The 19,685-nt window shown below is 43.9% G+C and overlaps 2 protein-coding genes and 2 non-coding genes across 6 annotated transcripts; 1 reads left to right on the top strand and 3 right to left on the bottom strand.

Moving 5' to 3' along the window:
- Positions 1-159: 159 nt before the first annotated feature.
- dzip1l (DAZ interacting zinc finger protein 1-like) lies at positions 160-11,441 on the bottom strand. 3 transcript variants are annotated; one of them, XM_066709815.1, is made up of 16 exons: positions 11,324-11,441; positions 7,940-8,509; positions 7,596-7,680; positions 7,175-7,299; positions 6,755-6,916; positions 6,044-6,157; positions 5,860-5,919; positions 5,368-5,508; positions 5,196-5,226; positions 4,889-5,011; positions 4,279-4,412; positions 3,974-4,163; positions 2,294-2,468; positions 1,970-2,175; positions 1,580-1,707; positions 160-1,267 (listed from the first exon to the last, which is right to left on the bottom strand). In XM_066709815.1, exons 2-16 carry the CDS (start codon positions 8,450-8,452, stop codon positions 1,130-1,132), a joined length of 2,325 nt encoding a protein of 774 aa, XP_066565912.1. In that variant the 5' UTR covers positions 8,453-8,509; positions 11,324-11,441; the 3' UTR covers positions 160-1,129. The 3 variants fall into 3 exon arrangements, with proteins under 3 accessions (XP_066565912.1, XP_066565911.1, XP_066565910.1); XM_066709814.1 differs by lacking the exon at positions 11,324-11,441 and adding an exon at positions 9,824-11,283 and having other exon boundaries at positions 1,970-2,172; XM_066709813.1 differs by lacking the exon at positions 11,324-11,441 and adding an exon at positions 9,824-11,283.
- A 1,528-nt stretch (positions 11,442-12,969) lies between these two features.
- On the top strand, positions 12,970-13,041 carry trnap-ugg (transfer RNA proline (anticodon UGG)). Its single transcript has one exon. It is a non-coding gene; the product is annotated as a tRNA-Pro (tRNA).
- Positions 13,042-13,205: 164 nt separating this feature from the next.
- trnai-aau (transfer RNA isoleucine (anticodon AAU)) lies at positions 13,206-13,279 on the bottom strand. The gene has a single exon. It is a non-coding gene; the product is annotated as a tRNA-Ile (tRNA).
- Positions 13,280-13,364: 85 nt separating this feature from the next.
- Positions 13,365-15,309, bottom strand: LOC136754158 (single-pass membrane and coiled-coil domain-containing protein 1). Its single transcript, XM_066710490.1, has 3 exons — positions 15,182-15,309; positions 14,671-14,820; positions 13,365-14,224 (listed from the first exon to the last, which is right to left on the bottom strand). Exons 1-3 carry the CDS (start codon positions 15,292-15,294, stop codon positions 13,750-13,752), a joined length of 738 nt encoding a protein of 245 aa, XP_066566587.1. The 5' UTR covers positions 15,295-15,309; the 3' UTR covers positions 13,365-13,749.
- Positions 15,310-19,685: the final 4,376 nt, after the last annotated feature.

Consider the following 19,685-nt stretch of genomic DNA (forward strand, 5'->3'; position numbering starts at 1 on the left):
TTTAAGCAATTTATTGCATTAATTATAAACTGGCTGCAATTCTTTGCAGCATTACAACAGTAGGAAACACAAATTGGTAAAAATATTTTTATTTCCAACAGATATTTAAATACAGATGTAAATCAGAGGACCTTTATATAGAAATGCCACAAAAGTAGATTAAAATGTACTGATTTTTATTTATTAAATTATCTTACATAGACTGTAATGCTCAAATGTAACCCTTATAAAATAAATAGAATAGTGGAGATTCATAATTCATTTTGCACAGATATTCACACACACACACACACACTTCTGAGATAAAAACATTATAACTCTGTTGGTTCTCTCGTCTTGATTTGGAATCCAGAACAAGGACAACCGGAGACCCTTCATGCTCAACACCGACAGACTGCAGGCAACTCTGCTAAAAAGCAGGTGCCATTTTTTGAGGCACATTCGGACACTATTTTTAATTTAAGAAAAATATTTTAGAATATTCATCAAGTAAAAGTCACAGCAATAATGCACTTTAAAAAATTCATACAACTCCACACAATACATCTGTGGCTGAGATCAGCTCAGACCCTGGCAAGCTAGAGATCAAACCAAGCAACGCATTTCTAAGAACAGGATTAAATCAAATCACTTAATTTTATATATATATAAAAAATATATATCCTTCATCCATTAAATAGCTATTAAAGCTCAGATCAAAATAAATATTATATAGATATACACAGGTGCCCCATGGAGCTATTAAATTCAGTACACAAACTTAATTTGCTTGAATAGGCCAACTGGCTTCAGAAGTACTCTGTTTCACATCATCAACAGGCTGCTGGATTTGTTCTGGGAAGCAGTTTGGCCGATACTGAACATCATGTCATGATTTGATGCAACACCTTACAAACCCCAGGCAGATGTTCCTCTGCTTGGCAGGAGGGAAAGAAAGATAAAGCCTCCCTTGGACACTCTCAGTGGGGACATCCTTTATTTGAAAGGCTGCACGAAAAATAAAAATCGGTCTTGAGCCAATAAAAAACGCAGTGTGTCATCTGAACATGGGCGCCGTGCTGTCCAATCCCCGTCTCGGCGAGGCCCCGGGGTGCGTAGCCAGGCCTGCGTCTGCTGGCGAGGCGAGGTCTCACCACACTCCTCCCCGGCTGGCCGAGGAGCTCCACGCACTGGTCGAGTCGGCGCTGCCCCGCACCCCCGGGCCCCTGGGGGCCGAGGACTCTGGGGTGATCTCTTCGATGGAGGACCACTCCAGGTCACTGTCCTCCTGGGAAGAGGAAGAGGAGGAATGGGGGGCGGGGGGTCAGGCGTTTGTGTCCAACACAGTTCTCTGGTACACAGTGCTACGGAGACGCACCCTAAACACACACAGGTGTGGCTCCTGCTCCCGATTCAAGTGACCGAGTGACACGCTGATAAAGGCATCACAATGGGTTCCCAAACAGGACTGCGTTGCTGTACAAGAGGAACTAGGTCTCTATTGTAGAATGCGTCTTCATTTTCCCTTTTAAGTATCCTGATCCTAAACTCCTATACATCTCTCTATACACTACATTAAAATCATATTAACAAATCTTACCTTCACTTGGTTCTTTGCAGCAGTGCTGGGTCTGGCTGCTGAAAGCACAGTAATCCCACCTGCAGGCTTCTTTCTTGGAGAGCTAGCCGCTCTGTCCAGGCTCTTGGCGAGTGACTGGACCACAGACTCTAGTAGGACAGACAGACAGCGCTCAGGGTTGCCAAGGCCTGCTAGGTTTACTACACTTACTAACTTCTTCACCAGGTCATAGACTGGCTCCATCATTGTCAGCTGGGAACCAAGTTTATTTGTTTGACAAGATACACATCCCACACGACCAGAAACCCATTGATGCGTTCGCAGTGCCGAGGCTGTACAGTTTGCGGAACAGTGCAGACCTAGATCACGTCTAGATCGCACGTCTCGAGCCGTGTCAAAAGCTACACCCACCTTGCGATCTAGGGAGTCTGGAGCTGCCAGGACTGTACGGGCCGTCCCAGACCTCCGAATCGGACCAGTTCTCCTCAGTGGGGTCGGCCCGGTTCTGCCTGGCGCCCGGCTGGACTGTCCGGACCGCGGCCTGCGCCTTGCTACCGGGGCTGGTGATGTACGCACTGTCTCCGACCGACTCGTCCCCGGAGCTGAAGGGAGGGCTGCTGAGGAGACCGATAAGTATAAACACCAGCAATACGATACAAAACTGACCACATTCAAACCTAGAATGGTAAGCGCTGTTGTGTGGCTTGGCCTGGTCTGGACTCGGTTCCTCATTACCTGCTCCTCTGTGGACGGCTGCGGGGCGTGTGGTGTTGGACAGTGGTCCGGGGGGCTGGCTGTGGAGCCTGGGGTTGAACGAGGCGAGGGGAGGGAGACCTCGGGGAGGGAGACCTCGGGGAGGGCCTGGGCTTGGAGCTCTTCTTTCGGGTTGGGCTTCTATGGATCTTCCCTTCTGGAGATGAGGAGACGCACTTTGAAGGTCATGCTAAGTTGTGTCCCAAAAATAACATCATACCTTGACCTTTGAACAAACGTTACCACATCAAGCTTTAACTGCTGTAAAATACATGCAAATTGACTGCTTTAACAAAAGTGTGGAACCAAAAATAAATAAATAAATAAAATCAGTAAAATAAAAATATTGCTGGATAAAACACCTTTTCTCTGTTAGCCCCGTTTATTATCTCGTTCCTGTACCCCAGCACTATGACTGCACATTAACACATTCTGAACAAGGGCAGTAATGTTCAGACTGTACAATGCACTAGTTAGAGCTCATCTGGATACTGTGGACAGTTCTGGGCTCCACACTTCAAGAAAGATATCGCTGCTCTAGAGGCAGTTCAGAGGAGAGCAACCAGACTTATTCCAGGTCTGAAGGGAATGTCCTACTGAGAGACTGAGGACCTGAACCTTTTCACCCTGGAACAGAGGAGACTACGTGGGGACTTGATCCAAGTCTTCAAAATCATGAAAGGATCGACCACATCAAACCAGAGGAGCTTTTCCAGATCAGCAGGGACACACGCACCCGGGGACACAAATGGAAATTGGGCTTCAAGGCATTCAAAACGGAAAACAGGAGACACGTCTTCACACAGAGAGTCATCACAATCTGAACAAAACTCCTCAGTGATGTGGTTGAAGCTGAACATTTGGGAACATTCAAAAACAGACTGGATAGGATCCTTGGATCACTTAGTTATTAATGGACACCAAACGAGCACGATGGGTCGAATGGCCTTCTCTTGATTGTAAACTTTATGTTCTTATGAAGTGTGTAGGCTGGGCAAAATCACACATGCACAAAAAAACCTCCCATGAACAGGAAATGAACTCCAGCATTTTAATGACCATCAGTTCTAATCTTCATTATAAAAATACATATACACATATCTTCCCTAGAGGAAATAGTCACTGAATGCACTGGGGTTTTCCACCATGTGCAGAACCATGTACTGTTTGCAGGGACGGTATCCAAAATTCAATGAAAACACATTACAGTATTGCTATAATTGGGGTTGAGTATGCTTTCCCTTGCTGTGAATTATTATTACTGTTAATATTAGCCTATTATGTAGGATTTGTATGCCATTATCTCACTTTTAAACTATGTTATTTTCTTGCAAATTAGTGCCGTATCCAGGAAAAGCTGGATCACGCGCCTGCATGCAGAAACAGGAGAGTCTTGTGCTCGGAGCGATTGCGTAGGTGAAAAAAGGACAATAGGAGGACAAAAATATGAGTTTATGTCCTGATATATTGGTAGGAGAGTATGTATATATAGTATGTGGTTTTTCTGTTCATTTCTATCATGTTAGCAATGGTTAAAGAAAACACAGTTCAACACCTCATTGGGTTCGACCTTTAAAATATTTTCATTTCATCGAACCGAACAGGGCTCTGGTTATGAACCTCTGCTCCGGTCGTGAGAGTTGAGGAGCGCGGCTGTCTTACTGGGCGTGGCTGGCATCGGCACCGAGGCGCCCTGGCTCTTCTGCAGGCGGCGCACCCTCCTGGCGACTTCCTGAGAGAGCGTCTCCCTCAGGCTCTGCATCTCGACCAGTTCCATCCCTTTCTGCTGCCGCTGGCCAGCCACCGTGGCCCTCAGGCTCTTGAAGGTCTGTTTGGAAATGCCCGTCGTTCCCTGAAGATTAAACACAACAACATAGTGCTGGTTACTGTGATTTGGGTCCATCTTCACTGACTAAAGATGTCAAAAACCCGAACTGGTTGAGGACGATGGATGGAGTGTGGCTTACTGTGCGTAGCCCCATGCTCTCCAGCTTCTCCTGCAGGGTCTGCTCCGTGATGTGCCTGAACTCCTGCACAAGCTTGGGGTTCCTCTTCAAAAAGACCAACAACCGCTGCCTCAGGTCCCCTCGGTCACTGAGCTCTTCACACACGCAAAAAGAGAACGTTACACAAGATGCACACGACTTCATTTTTATTTTTCCTTCTGAAAGGACAAAGACCAGTACGATGAAAACACTGATCCATCACTAGGATATATTTTCTAAGGTTTAGCAATAACTTTATCCACGTGTCCATCAATCCATGTTCAATAACTGCTTAATCTAACATGTGAATAAACAACTCAGGGTTGTTTAGAAAAAAGAAACAAAAAATCCTAAGCAATGAAAGCCTGTGAGAAAAAGTAACAAACAAATTAGGTAAAGTGTGGTAATTGTGACATTACTTAAGTCACTTCTACTTGCCAGGGAACTCCGAGACAAAAAGCCACAGGAAGTCTAAACTCCAGAGTCATGAATGGAGTTCCATTTTTTGTTACTTTGACAGGTATTCACTCTAAATTACGTAAACGAGATCCCCTTAAGTGAAAATGTGGACTTTCCCCCTTTGGACACACACCTTCTTCCTCTTCTTCCTCCTCCTCTTCCACGGACTCTTTATCTTGGACGACAGGAGCAGCTGAAGGAACAGACCCCATCACGACATCTGCAACTGATGTTCTTTCCATCTCTGAAAGGCGTGCTTGGAAACAAGACAGATTTGATGCTGGTCACCAGTTTTAACCACAAGAGAAACGTTACGTACAAATGTACACCAAGAAGTGGTCTAGCAGGGTCTCCCGAGTGGTTCAATTAGAAAAAGCCTCCCCTTGATCAGTGTGTCGTGTGAGCAAAGCGATCTTCTCTGTTAAACAAGAATAAATTACCTGAAACCGGTCTGGCAGACAGCTTCTTGATCTGAAACAGAAAAGTAAATCCACAAATTATTCAAATCAATATAAAACGACATTGACTCAATTTTCCGAGCATCAGGAAGCCGACTGCCAAGAACTGGCGAACGGTCGTGACGTTTCACCAGCGCCGTGAAGGAGACGTCACCTTCTCCTCCAGCGAGCGGATGAGCGCGTCCTTCTGTCTGAGGGCCGTGGTGAGGGAGCCGGTCCGCTGCTGGACCTGCTGCAGGGCGGCCTTCTGACCCGACGACAAGGACGACCTCAGCCTCTCGTTCTCGCTCTGCAGCTGGACAGCCAACGGGGGCAGTTAGTGGGGAAGGAGTCGTACCAAACACCCGACTCGCAGCTTCCTGGGGTGTTATTTCTACTTTACGCGCCGCAACAGAAGACGGTCAAACTAACAAACGGATGCAAACGGACTGCTGGTCTGTGAGGAACAGCTTACTGAATTCCTTGAAATCAACAAAAGGGAAGACTATGGCTATTTAAAATAAGGCCAGGGAAGAGAGAGTATGGTTTGCTTTTTCAGGATCAAGTTAGTTATGAAGATTTTCCTCTATAATTGCAGAGAGCAATATGATAAACAAAACAAAATCAGTTTCATTTGCACAAAATATTAATTAAAAAGATCAGTTACCTCTTCTTTCTCTAACAGGTGTTGGTTTTGCACATCATTCAGCTTCTTCTTACACACCCTCTGAAAGATGAAACAACCTTTACTGCCATCTTTAAACCTTGGGTGCGACTCGTTGATTAACTCGTTGAAATCTAACATTTCAAGCGGACACAGAAGTGAGTCAGTCATCTCTCCGTCCTCTTACGATCTTCTCTCTGAGCTCCCTCTCTCGGGCCTCTCTCGCCCCTCGCTCATCCTCGTCGCGCAGGGTTCCCAGGTTTGACGCGGCCACGCCACTGCTCAGAAGGTCCTCGATTTTCTGTTCAAGTAATAATCATCATTAGAAGGGGAAAAAAAACACCACGATACCAAGATTGTGACAGGCCTGCATGGTGACACTGTGGCCGGAGCCAAACCAAAATAATATCTATGTAAATGCAAAATTATAATAATTGCAATGCACTCCTAGTCTTTTCCACAAACAAAAATAAACAAATTATGTTCCATCAAAAAACCTGGGTTGGAAATAGTTGTCTTGTACTCTACTTCCACCTAGTGTCAAAAAATTGTATTGCGTTACCTCATACCAACAGTACATTTTATGTGACTGAGAAGAATGTGAATCGATCCTAAAACCCAATTCATAAACTACAAACCCTGCTCCGACCATCTGAGCAGCTTTTACAGAGAGAGAGAGATAGAGAGAAAGCGGAGTCCTAGTTTAATAATTTCATAAAGTATTACCATAATTTGTGTTAAAACTGCTACTAGTCTATTTGTTGGCGCTTTGTGTGAATTTGCATAGGCCACAGCTCCTCACAAGGGTGTTCAGATGCGCCCGTGGGTGTGACTAGCTGAATGGCGAGAGAAGGGGGCTCGTGCAGTCGTAGGGGGGTCTCCTGGGGGCCGGACTCACAGCCACGATGTTGGAGTTCTCGCTGGCCTGGTTCTGGTACACCTCCTGGATTAGCTTCTTCATGTTGCTCATCTCCTGGTAGAACTTGCTCCTCTCCTCCTCCTTCCAGCTCTCCAGCTGCTCCTTCACACTGGCCTCCTTGTGCCGCTGCTCGTCCAGCTCCTGGGGAGAGTCACGCATGTCTGATGAACATCTCTCTGTGGTCAGAACGGCGGTGCACGTCTGTGCAACCCTCCTCCAGGCCTCGAAGCAGTTCCTGATGCATTTACCAAAAGAGCCAGCGATTCTTGTGTTGCCCAACTGGTAAGAACCTGCTCTGGAAGCTCAGTTGGACTTCAAGCTCAAGCTAAAGCCAGTTTGAATCTGGTCTTTTTGTGACCATGGATTCCCCCGTCTCCCCAGCTCTCCCACCCCTCTCACCCGCTGCTTCCTCAGTGTGTCGGCCTCGCGCTCTACTTCCAGTTTGGCCTGCGTCAGCCTCAGTCTCTCCCTCAGCTCCTCGATCCCTTCCTCCATGTCTTCCACCTGCCTCTTCTTCTGCCTCTCTGTGGAGCCACATAGGACATCGAACACAACTCCACTCATGACCAGTGTAGACCACTGCAGGCCAGCACCATCAGAACACAAACTAGTCATAGTCAGGCACAGACAAAGCACAAGGAAGCAAAATATGAAACTGCGTAATGCTCCATTCTGGGGATCTAAAGATAACGCTTACAGGACAGCCAGCACTGGAGTCCAGTTGGATCCAGGGTTCCTCTTAGAAGCCCAGAGACAGCATCTCATTGGGGTTGCTTTTCAATGGTAGGAACAGACAGTGAGGGCGATATTCCCAACTGACCTGAGGCTGTGATCTCTGGGTGTCTGCGCTGGACATGCGCTTGCAGGCAGGAGTAGTTGACAAACGTCTTGTCACAGAACTGGCACTGAAAGGGACAGCAGAGACGCGGTCACTGAAAAGACAGGGTTAGGCTGAATTCCGTGGGTGCAGAGGTGGCATGCGTGCACACCACGGCCAAACATATGAATCGCTGCAGTGATCTCACTGAAGGGACACTCAAGGGCCTATTTAATTCGCTGGGCAAAAGAGACAAACTTGAACAGCTTCAAACTGGAACAGCTTCAAACTGGAACATCTACGGGATGCCTCAAACTGGCCTTTAACAAGTCCAACAACCGGATTACCTTGTGGTAGTTATTGGCACTGGCCTGCAAGAGGAGCTGCTGGGTGTCAATCATCTTCTTCCTGCGCCGGCTCTCCTGACATGTGGCCTTGAGCTCGGACTCCAAGCGGGCCACCTCCTTCCTCTCCTGCTCCCTCTCCGACAGCACCGCCCGCAGCCGCTCCTCCAGACCCATCACCTGGGAACTCAGGTAGTCCTGGCAGTGCAGTAGGTACTCGGTGCTGAGCTGGGACATCCGCAGGATCTTGAACAGGACCGGGTCCACCGGGTTGCGGCAGTGGGGGCAGCGCTCCGCCTCCAGGTCACAGAAGGTCACCTCACTGATGTACTCCTGGAGGGTGCTCACGTCCATCTCCCTGGCCACCCGGTCCACGTCCAGGGCGCTGAAGCGACGCCAGTCCACGCCCTCGCGCCGAGCCCGGAAGCGGAGGGGCAGCGGCACCCCTGGGCTCCAGGGTTGCTGCATCATGCCGAGGGAGGAGAGGGGCTCTCCTGGAGACAGCTGTCCGGGCATCTTGTAGGGAGCTGGAGAGAATATCGTGGGAGGGTAATGGTGGTCTCTGTAGAAAGGCTCAGATAAAGGGAAAAAAATTATATGTTAATAAAAAAGGCATCCTTTATTATTACCCTTCAGAACAAACTCAAATTCTAAAAATAATAGAACATGATACGACATTTCACAAAATCACTACTTACATGTAAAATATCGTAATATGTAAAACTGGAATAATAAATAGTGCCTGACATTTTCACATTTTCTACAACAAATGTACTTACTCAAATTATCTTTGACTGCTTCCCTTAGCTTTGTCTTAAAACACATGAGATCTTTAGAGGACACACCATCATAAAGAAGAAATTCTCAATCGTAGGCTATATTATAAACTTTCTGTCTGATGCAAATTTGCAGATGCCCATTTCCAACATCCATAAACCACAGTCAAGATAGGTGCAGCCTCCAGGTTTAACTTTAACTTTCCATAAACACATTGATTCTCTGAGTTAAACATTCATATAACAAATTATTGTGCTTTCTAAGATTTCTCTATCCTTTGGGGTCAGATTTGCAGATTGTAGGTATTTGCCCTAGCGCTATCTCCTAATTTTAAAAGGTTATCATAATTCTGCAACAAAGAACTGTTTTGTATTGAGTGGCTGCTAGGTCCTCAATATGAAAGCAAGCAAAGCAAACAAAAGGTAGACACAGCCTTCAAAACCGGTAATAATAAGCCAAATCCTCTCTCTCGTGTTTGTCTGGTCTTTCCTACAAAGGCCTTGGCAGCGGTTGACCAGGAAACAAAACCCAGGTAGGTACACAACTTCTTGTATGACACATTTCTGTACAATGAACCACATGTACAAGGTGTGTAAAGTTGTTAAGATACTTAAATACATAGATTCCCCATTGGGGGCTGTTAGAATCAATTAGATTAAATGAGAGACAGAAATTAAAATTAAAATTGAGATTCTCATGCAGTGGACAGGTTACAGCAGGAACTAAATTACATTTTTATTGCAAGTAAATATTAACCACAGTAATCCCAATTTAGCATTAACTACGTAAACTGCTTTAGTGTTTGGTTTGTCCCGTTTAATACTTCATTGTCACCTGACACTGGAAACCCAACCGTCTGATTTATTGTACCTTCCCCCCCCCCCCCCCAGAAGTCTCCAAAACAAAGTTAGTAGTTACAATGTATAAAACATACTACAAGGCTTCGGTTAGCAAGTTAATCTAAGACCATAGCAACAAAAAGGGATCAGGAAGCCAGGGAGACAGAATTATTGAGGTCAAAAGCACTTCTGTTCAAGCATTTATTCAAAACCCTCAGTCCACCTCAGACTGCACATCCAGACTCTATTCCCGATGGGAATGCCTCCTTACCCGATAGGAGTTCATCCTCGGCCTTCAGACAGCTCGGGAAAGGCAAGACCAATGAATACAGCACAGACAATTCTGCAATGGTAACCTAGCAGACTGAACACACAGGGGTCCTCATTAAGCTTTTTTGTTCCCAGGGTGCTTGCTATTGTTTGCAAATGAACACAATGGCGTAATTCTACTTTATGTATTAGGACAAACCGTCCGAATGTTACCATTGCCAACCAAGACGTTTATCTTGACTCCAAGATTAACCAACCAGGCAAACGCTCAGTAATTCTCATTGGTTCACACATGTTTTAAGCTACAGGCATACTGACTGTTTACTTATCTCCTCCAGGCCTACACTTACATGTTTCACACCCACACACCTTACACACAACATACCAGTCCTGTACTCTCACTCTAAGATGTAGTCAAAAGAAAAACAGTTACAATCTAGTTACTACAAAAGGAACACCTGGACTGACGATATTGATTAACTTTGAAATCTGCTACTTTGCCCTGTAAGAAAGTTGGACATGTAGAAGATATGATTACATCTCCCCATATTTTATCTGGTCATCTTCAAAGTCTTTTTTAATCTCTTGGGATCCATTCAATAGCTTACTTTGTCCATCTTGGATCTGTCTGTCTTGCAGTGTGTGCGGCCCATTGACATGTTAACATTTGTACTAAGTTTCAATTATGTTCACGTGTGTTTCTTTCATAATGAATGTGACTGTTTACTCTGGTTTAAAGGATATAATGCACAGTCATTTTGGACAGTGACAACACAGTGAACACACAAGGGCTTCCCCTCCACGTTGTGTGTAACTATCCTCCCTGCATGCATGTATGCGGTCTCAGTATCATGATGCTAGTATGACAGGTTACGCAACAGCGAATGGCCAAGCACTGATGCAAAACCCATCAACCTGATCCAGTTTAACTGTTGACAAGATGATGATAAATGAGTTTTAGGAATAGTAATAGTAGTTGTCAGCTTGTATGTGCATGTCCCCCAGTCCTGCATTGAACTAAATTTCGATTTAAAACAATGCAGTCCTAAAACTTACTGGCACTGTAACGGCAGAGTAGCGTGTCACAGTTAAAACGTCTGAAAAATCTGAACAAAGCACCAGCATGTCCTGGAAATCAACAAACCAACAAACCACTCCCGTTTAAACTGCACTTATACAACAATGCCCTCCGTTGCTCAGCTTAGGTTGCTAAGTTATCCTTGTCTAAAAATAATAATAATATACCCGCGTATCTCGCTCATATAATCAAACGTAATAACGCAATCAAGTTATTCTGTTGGTCTAAGACGAGACATATACGAGCACAAGATGGACTTATTATAATATGAAACCCCAATCACAGCAGCCAGAGAAAACAACAATTGTGCTGCATGCAGCGGCCAGGGAAGGCAATCACTCACAACCAGCACAAAGCACAGAAAGCACTGTCTGCCCATGTCTTGAATCGTGGAAATGCGCCTGTTGTGCAAGGCGGACTTACCCAGTATCCAGACTGCTAGTGTGAGATACTGTTAGATGCCAAGTGCAGCAAAACGTGTAACTGCACCCGCAGCCGTGAGCCGGGACATCAGACCCCAGCCTATGAATAATGCAGTCAACAGCCTGCCTGGCAACGCGACGCCAAGCGCAGCTGCCGCCGTGTGTTTGTTTGTTTATTATGTAGTTATGTATTTATTTATTTCACGCTATGGAGATCAGACTGCGTTATAAAACAGACGAATGTGCACAGTTCGTCCTCTGCATGTTTTGTGCATGGAAAGCAGACAGTTTTCGTCATAGTAAAAGTGTTCTGCCCGTCGGGGAATCGAACCCCGGTCTCCCGCGTGACAGGCGGGGATACTGTCCACTATACTAACGAGGACGAGCTGAGCGACCAGCTCGCAGCGGCGCTTTTACAGTGTACCGCAGCGGTTAGCCGACAGCTCGTCCTCTTCTGGGTACGCGTGTGTGCAGGCGACCGGGTCAAACGCTCGCTGCCGCCACGCTGCCGCCACACTGCCGCCGCGCCGCGCACTTCAGCTCCCGGGCCGCCCTGCTGCGTGTCGGCCTCACTTCCGGGATGCACTTCCCGCCGCCATCTTGGGTGATAACCTCCTCGGAAACCTACAAATACGGAGGAGTATCCGTGCCCAAATTCAAATACATGAATATGAAATGGTGACATAAATAAATACATGGACATTTATCTATTTATTCGTGTATGTATTTCAACCTGTATTTATGTATTAAGGCTATTCACTTATTTATTAGTTTCTCTATTTATTTTTCGGTCTATGGAGGACTGTCGGTGCCAACAGGTGGCTACACGCCACGTTTTCGGGATCTTACAATCAAATTGACTTGTTAACGCGTTGACAATTTACGGTTTCTTACACTAAAATTTAAACCCACGATTTCTAGCTAGTATGTGATGGACAGTACGTGAATTTTGAAGATACTCTAACAGTCAAATTAATAATTAAATAATTAAATTAAATTATGTCATTTTTATTGCAACTTCAAAATCCTGTATGATATGCATAAGTGTCGGCCTTGTGGTCACCCTAGCTTATGCATCGTACAAAGTCTTGTTTAAAATCTGAAAATAGCGTGTAATAAGTTTTAACAACAGTTAACAATTATAAACAAGTGTGACTTTTTGTTTTTACCAATATGCAAATTCAGAAAAACATGCCAAGAAAACAAACAAATCTAAAATAACGTATCCGTCTGGGGTGGAAAGAAACGACAAATACAACAACAACAAAAACACCTGGAAATCAAACTAAAAGAAAAAGGTATGTTTTGAGGATTTATGTTTAATTATTTTAAATGTATTATCGTGCTTGTCGGTTTGGTTAGAGATCTAGATTATTGTGTCCGTCGCCTCCGGAACTACATTTCCCACAACCCCCCGCGCAGGCCAGCGCGGAACCACCACCTGCCCTGCGGAAGTCATGCCCGCATTGCCCGAAGCAATTCTGTTTGGTGAGATGTGTCTGTGGCTAAATTCGGACATATAACTGCCCGTTTGGATCCAATACAGTGGACATGACACTGTGTGAGGTTGTTGCGAATCAATAATAATACAGAGAGCGAGGTGTACAGCATGGGTACACAAGGGAGGTTGCTCACACCCTTTGTGTCGGCTCGTTGGTCTAGGGGTATGATTCTCGCTTTGGGTGCGAGAGGTCCCGGGTTCAAATCCCGGACGAGCCCGCTTTTTATTCTCGATTCAGATGTGCTTTCCTATCAATTGTAGAGCGTATTATTATTTTAATTAAACGCCGACGTGGAATTGTGCCTGACGTACACGGATCACAGAACTGCCAGCGAGCAAGCGCTTTGTGTAAAGAAATAATTACTTCTATTCACAAAATGAATGGCCAGTACGGGGATCGAACCCGCGACCTTGGCGTTATTAGCACCACGCTCTAACCAACTGAGCTAACCGGCCGGGTGAGTGTGGTGTGTTGGTGTGTTTCGATTAATAAGGAAATAATAGGAAAGTATAAATATCCAAACACTACAGAGTAGATCAGTCATTTATGTTTTTTATTGTTTATTAAAATATTACACTTTTCAATGTTTCTCCTTTGATATAATACAATATTGTGTCAGTCACAATTTTACACAGTCCGGTTTACTTCAAATGAATCGACTGCAACGACAGTATTAGTCTTCTATTGGCTAAGGCATATTATCATATTCAATTATCTGTATTCATGTCAGTTTCTAACAATGCATTCATTATGCAACAAGTCATAGCAAAATGCATTTGTAAACCTGGTTGTTAGCTGCGCTCACAAATAAATCTGAACTAAAAGATACATATTTTCAAAATATATGAGCAAATTAACATGTTTAACTGCTTACTAATACAAATGAAATACTGGTCTTTAAAATAAATGGTATTTAATACAGAAATCAGCTTGGGTTCGTCTGTTCACAAATCTGCTCTCTGATAGAGGTGGTGGGTTTCTGTTGCTCAGAGTCAGAAGGCTTTTCCGAAATGTCTCCAGCCTTTCCCTTCTCCACGACCTGCACAGCCCGGAGCAGGCTGTCCCTCAGAACCTGGTTCCGAACCACTTTCCTGATGAGCATGTCCACATCATCTGCGTATTTCTGCCTCTCCCTGGGGCAGTAATACTCCGCCTCATAGCCCTGGGCCACGAAGAACGCGCACAGGGCCTTGGCATCGGAGTTGTCCAGGCCCAGGTCTCTCAGCGTGGACTCCCAGGCCACATCGATTCGCCGGTTTTTGATCTTCCTCCGGAGGATGGAGGCCACGGTGGGTAGGCTGTTGATTAAATCTGGCAGTTTCTCCACCACCCGAGAGTGGCAGCAGCGGAAAGTTTCCACCACAAAGGAGAAGAAAAGATTGGTTTCCACTACTGTGAACCTGCAAAGAGAAGAGCTTCCCTTAGGTCTCGAGAAATACAGCTGGAGTGTGTTTGGTTCTGTTAAAACACGACAATTGAATTTAAAATGCTGTCTCGCAGTCATTCCTTTATAGAAACAGTTGTCAACCTCCATTAAGGTGATGAGTTTGAACTGAAATACCTATTATTATCCTGAAGTCCTAATTATCCCTGGTTGGCAGCAGCCTTTCAAATGGGGTGAAAATGTCATGGCCTGAAGGTTTTCCCATGAGCAAAAGTGCTTCCTGTATAGGTCTACTACAAGGTGGTCAGCCCTGTTCTTGGATAGACACAGTCTGGCACATTTCTCTACCTCGTCAATCAATACACAACTGCTAATGTTGACCAGCGAACTCAGAAGACACTACAACTCCAGAGCCTCGAGGCTGGCAAGCCCAGACGTATCGAGCAGAGATGGGACGCCTACCTGTCCTCCAGCAGTGAAGCCCACACCTCGTCCTGATCGGACTGGCTGGCCAGAACCTGTCTGTGCTTCTCCAGACGTTCGGACAGCAACTTCGCTGTCTCGTCCAGTTCTTCGAATTGGGCATTTATGGAGTCTAATTTGCGTTCCAGTCTGACGCCAAAAGAGAGAAAGTGTGTCATGAAACAAACTGCAGATTTCACAAAACAGACAAACCCCCTGGCAGTATGGAACAGCGGTTTTACCATCACAACATTCTTGGACAAGGCTTTTCCAAACCTTGTGAAATAGAATGCTTCAAAAATTAAAACAAGGTCCTTAAGAGAAGTTGTCAGCATGCAATCAGGCAGAGTAATTGTCTTAAGACATGCAACCAAAAAGCAAAAGTAGGTTTCCATGTCACTGACTAACCCGATACCATTATTTACTTTTAACGGAGCTTCACAAGAGCCTTCAGTCTTTATCTCGGTTACACAGCTGTTGCATAAATATCCTTCCCACTCAAGAATATCACCTGCTCAGAGTCCCAGTGAAGCTCTGCCATGAAATCCCGGCCAATGCCATCCTGTTTGCCTTGTAAAACACTATGGAACAACAGAGGAACTGATCAGCCCCACTGTGAGGCATCAGAACTGTGTACTGATGCACTGAAGGGTGGGCTATTTTAAACAGTCGCCAAAATAGCGAGCGCGTGTTGCGAACATTGATATCCTCTGGCAAGAAGAACCGTTTTACTGTGAAAACTCAAGGGCAACAGTTGGAGATGTTTCCTTATTGCAGACACTTTAACATTTAAAAAAGTGCTTTTATTATGTTACTGCAAACTAACTTTGATTCATATATTAAAATCAAATTTTTAGTGTCTTCTACACAAAACACCTTGCCATGGTAGGAGACAAATTTTCTCTTTGGAAATAAGACCAAACATTTTGCATGTGTGATTTAAGTAAGACCAGTGTTCGAGTTTGCCTGGAATAGATTGGGCTGTAAGGTTATACTAGGAAGTGTGCGTGTGTACGTATGTGTGGGCTTTGAGTGGCCTTCTAAAAATAAAACAGCTGTCATAATTTTTTATGTTCCCCCCTCTCTCAGCTGTCAGTGTAATAAAGGAACGAGCTGTGATGTCCATTTGTGCGCCAGGATTTTGACAATAGTTTTCAGGTCAGAGCTGAGTAATCAGGTACGGTATGAGAACTGTTTGAGACTTTCTGAAAGCTATCGGCCAGGGGTTCCCAAAGTGCGGCCCTCGAGTATGTTTGGTGCGGCCCCCCAAAGCCAATCTTCATCCGCCCCTTTTCTGAACCTCTACTACATATGTACACTTCATGAACATTTTCTGTTACAAATTGCAAATATAATTTAGGGAGGGAAAAAATGAAACAACAATTAAAGTTCATAAATGTTCCCTAACAGAAATGTATAGGAAATAAAAAGGTATGATTTGGGAAATATTTTCTTTTCATCGGTAAATCATTTTCTGCTGCGACCGCCCATCCCATGCAACCTCTGGAAATTGACCCTCCATCACCAGACATTGGGAACCCCTGCTATAGGCTGTAACTAAGGCAGAACTACGCAGAAACATAATTCTACTAAAAGACAATCTTAACCAATAATAATTACAAATATACAAACCATTATATTAATGAGCTCACAGAGAAAATGAGTGTTCGATTAGTTTTGCAGAATAGCTGCAAGATTGGTAACTGATAATTCTATCACTGAAGTTATTAATTAATTTAGAGCGCTGACTGAGGTAGTGGATGGAGCTTTTACATTATATATGTACAGTATAAAGGAGTATTTTTATATACATTAAGTAGTGGCCTGAATATTTAGGTTTAAATATTTTTAGTTTTTGCGAATGGAAAATATGTGGGATGACTCAATTACACTACATTGGAAACATTGCACTACATTATACTGAAATAATGAATTTCAGTATTTGTCCAGTAGGTGGCGGGTGTTTATTGTTTTTCAAGAACAGCAGCAGCTTTTAACATTGCCCTGTTTGTGATCTAAAAATAAAGTTTGAAGACTTAGATACTGTGTTTGTGTTTATAATGTACTGATAAGCAGGAACAGCTGAAGAAATCAGATACAATGTGGACACTATTCAGCACTAAATCTCTTTAATTGATTATAATAGGATTATTTCATTCATTGGCATTCAAAACCCCAAAGGGGATTATAAAAGTTACCTCCAAGGACTATAATTAAACAAGGCCCGGAGGTCACAAGTGGACGATGTGTTTAGGGTCCTTCAATGATAGGAGGCACAAGTTGCAGGGTTCTGGGACAAAAGATTTAACCCTTGGATACACCTGGAGGGGTAAATCACTTCCAAAGGATGTCCTGGTCTTTGAATTAAGTAAAGGACACTGTTTCATTGCACTTCCAGAAGTCCTAAAGTCACCACATCAATAGAGGACTACTGAGGGGAACTTATACTTTCTTCTTTTCAATAAATTACTGGTTGCACTAGAAAACACACACACCAAAAATACTGTTGTTAATTATGGTTGGTCAAAACAAAGCATCAAAGGCTACCTGTCTGTAATCTTACAGGATCTCCCAAATAATGGCTTAACAGCTTTTAAACCCCTTGGTATATAGACAGTTATTATTATTATTATTATTATTATTATTATTATTATTATTATTATTATTATTATTATTATTGTTTTTATTTCTTGGCAGACCAAGGGCGACTTACAACATAAGTGCAAACAAAGTGCAAAAATACAGTCAAGTACGAGGCATGAACATTTCAAATTCAAATTTACATTAAATATAGCAATTCAAAATATAATACATTTCACAACTTTCAATTTACACAGGCAACTACAGTAAGTGAGGTCCTACATCCTGGATGGTAAAAGCTAAGTGCTGTCAAGATGTAGAGTCACAGTCAAGGGCTACGGAAAAAGGGAGCAAGGAGGAAATCAATCAATAATGCAAGAAGCATGATAAAATACTATGAAGTGCTATCTAATGGGGATTAAAAGGACTAATATTACAAGTACTGTCTGAAAAGATGTGTCTTGAGTAAGCGCCGGAAGGAGGTCAGAGACTCTGCTGTTTTGACTTCAGTGGGCAGGTCGTTCCACCACTCAGGGGCCAGGAATGAGAAGGAGCAGCTCTGAAGGAAGGAGAGTGGAGAGGAGGCAGAGTAAGTCTTCTGGCACTGGAAGAGCGCAGTGGTCTGGAGGGGATGTATGGAGAGACGAGTGACTGAAGGTAGCTTGGTGCAGTGTGGTCGAGACAGTGGTAGGTGAGGGTCAGTGTCTTGAACTGAATGCGTGTCGGTATCGGGAGCCAGTGGAGGGAGCGGAGCAGTGGAGTAGCGTGTGCGAATCGGGGCAGAGAGACACCAGACGAGCCGCAGAGTTCTGGATGTGCTGGAGCGGCGGGTAGTGGATGCAGGCAGGCCGGCCAGGAGGGAGTTGCAGTAGTCCAGGCTGGAGAGTTCCTCTTACCCAGCTCCCCCAGGATTTAAAACAAACAAAATAGGAATACGTAAATAAAACAAGTAATCCAGTTTCTTTATTTGGGTATTTTATTTATTTACAATCAGTTCTAACATGTATTAAACATTTCAAAGGCCAGATATCTGTTGAAGATAACTGTAATTGTATTTCAACAGTGAACACTAAAATAAGGGATTTGTATCTTGCAAGTATTTTACAACCAGAAGTTTGAATACTTCTTCTGCATTTTTTTACATATCTCTAGAAATAAGTCATACAATAATAATAATTTGAGAAAAGAATATATGAAATGTTTATTTGTGTGTCTCATACGCCTACGGTCAATAGCAACATTGAAATCTATATCTGTATTCCATTTGTTGGCTGTTTTAGGTCAGCGGTGATGAAAAGGGTGTTCAGTTTTTGAGAAAGTTGAGAAGTTTTTCCATCAGATACAACCAATAGGAATCTAGAGGATCCACCATCAACACTCAGTGTTGATATTAAGGATATTAAGAGATATTAAGAGAATTTTGATTTCCTTTATTCAATATATATTCGTTTTCTGGCACCGTAAGCCCAGAATTCCCACAACCCGGCTATTTCAACAATGTCAATTTTGGGATTTGACACTGCTGGAAGTGCTAGCAGCGTGAACCTGCAGAAGCCAGTCTGGTTCACTGGTGTGCAGAGTCCTGAGGCTTTCCCAGTGGCCTCCAACCCAGTCCGCCCCGCTCAGCTAAAACCAATGAGTGCACAGCTGGGATTGAAGACCAGGTTATGGAAATTAAGGAGAGGTTTCTTCTTGGCCGGTGTGTGTGGAGACAAATTGGTAGGTTTCCAATAAACAAGAAACAGTCAGTATAATTTATTGGACGTGCCTTCCAGGTCATAGTAACAACTCTCTAGAGCCCAACGTGTTAAAGTAACAATTGGCAGTTCAAAATTGGGAAGGTAGAATAGAAGAAATAATAACTGGCAATTCCAGCGCAACACCCCCTCATTGAGTATGACAGGTTAGTCCTCAGCACATTAGAAAGTATGGCCTTCACTGCAGTTTCCAGAGGTTAGGCAAACATTGAGTCATTCAAGTGCAAATAAAAGGTAGAAGGCAGGAGGGATAGTGGAGGAGTAGGAATATCCAATGCTCAATGTCATTTTTATTTTGACTGAGGTTTGGCAAAGGAATAGGAAATGCTTCCTCAATAACAAAATCCTCAACCAGCACAATTAAAAGTAGCTTACTAATATGATCATTCAAACCACTTGGTAGTTACCAGACAATCTCTCCCATTCAAATAATAATTCTTAATTAGATCTAATACTAAGTGATAATACAGCATGCAGGAAACGAGTCCTTGGGGTCCGGAATATTTTAATTGCAAAAATAATCTGGCTAGTTTGCAATCTGCGCACATAATCATAAAGCACCATGGCCTTCTCTTATTATTATTTTTGTAAAGCCTCAAACAATTGGGTCTATTTCGGTCCACTACACAATAGATGGTGGCATAATTCAGGTCCCGGTGGATCTAAATTCCTCAAAAA

This window comes from Amia ocellicauda, chromosome 7 (assembly GCF_036373705.1).
Source record: "Amia ocellicauda isolate fAmiCal2 chromosome 7, fAmiCal2.hap1, whole genome shotgun sequence".
Classification (NCBI taxonomy): domain Eukaryota; kingdom Metazoa; phylum Chordata; class Actinopteri; order Amiiformes; family Amiidae; genus Amia; species Amia ocellicauda.

Excerpts from the sequence above, each read along its gene's own strand:
- dzip1l (XM_066709813.1), bottom strand. Across the intron at positions 5,227-5,367 it reads TCCGCTCGCTGGAGGAGAAG|ATCAAGAAGCTGTCTGCCAG; the intron begins GTGACGTCTCCT and ends TTTCTGTTTCAG. Across the intron at positions 1,268-1,579 it reads CTGCAAAGAACCAAGTGAAG|GAGGACAGTGACCTGGAGTG; the intron begins GTAAGATTTGTT and ends TCCTCTTCCCAG.
- LOC136754158 (XM_066710490.1), bottom strand. The coding sequence starts at position 15,294 with ATGCCTCACAGTGGGGCTGATCAGTTCCTCTGTTGTTCCATAGTGTTT. Across the intron at positions 14,821-15,181 it reads TTCACTGGGACTCTGAGCAG|ACTGGAACGCAAATTAGACT; the intron begins GTGATATTCTTG and ends TTTTGGCGTCAG. Across the intron at positions 14,225-14,670 it reads GCTTCACTGCTGGAGGACAG|GTTCACAGTAGTGGAAACCA; the intron begins GTAGGCGTCCCA and ends TTCTCTTTGCAG.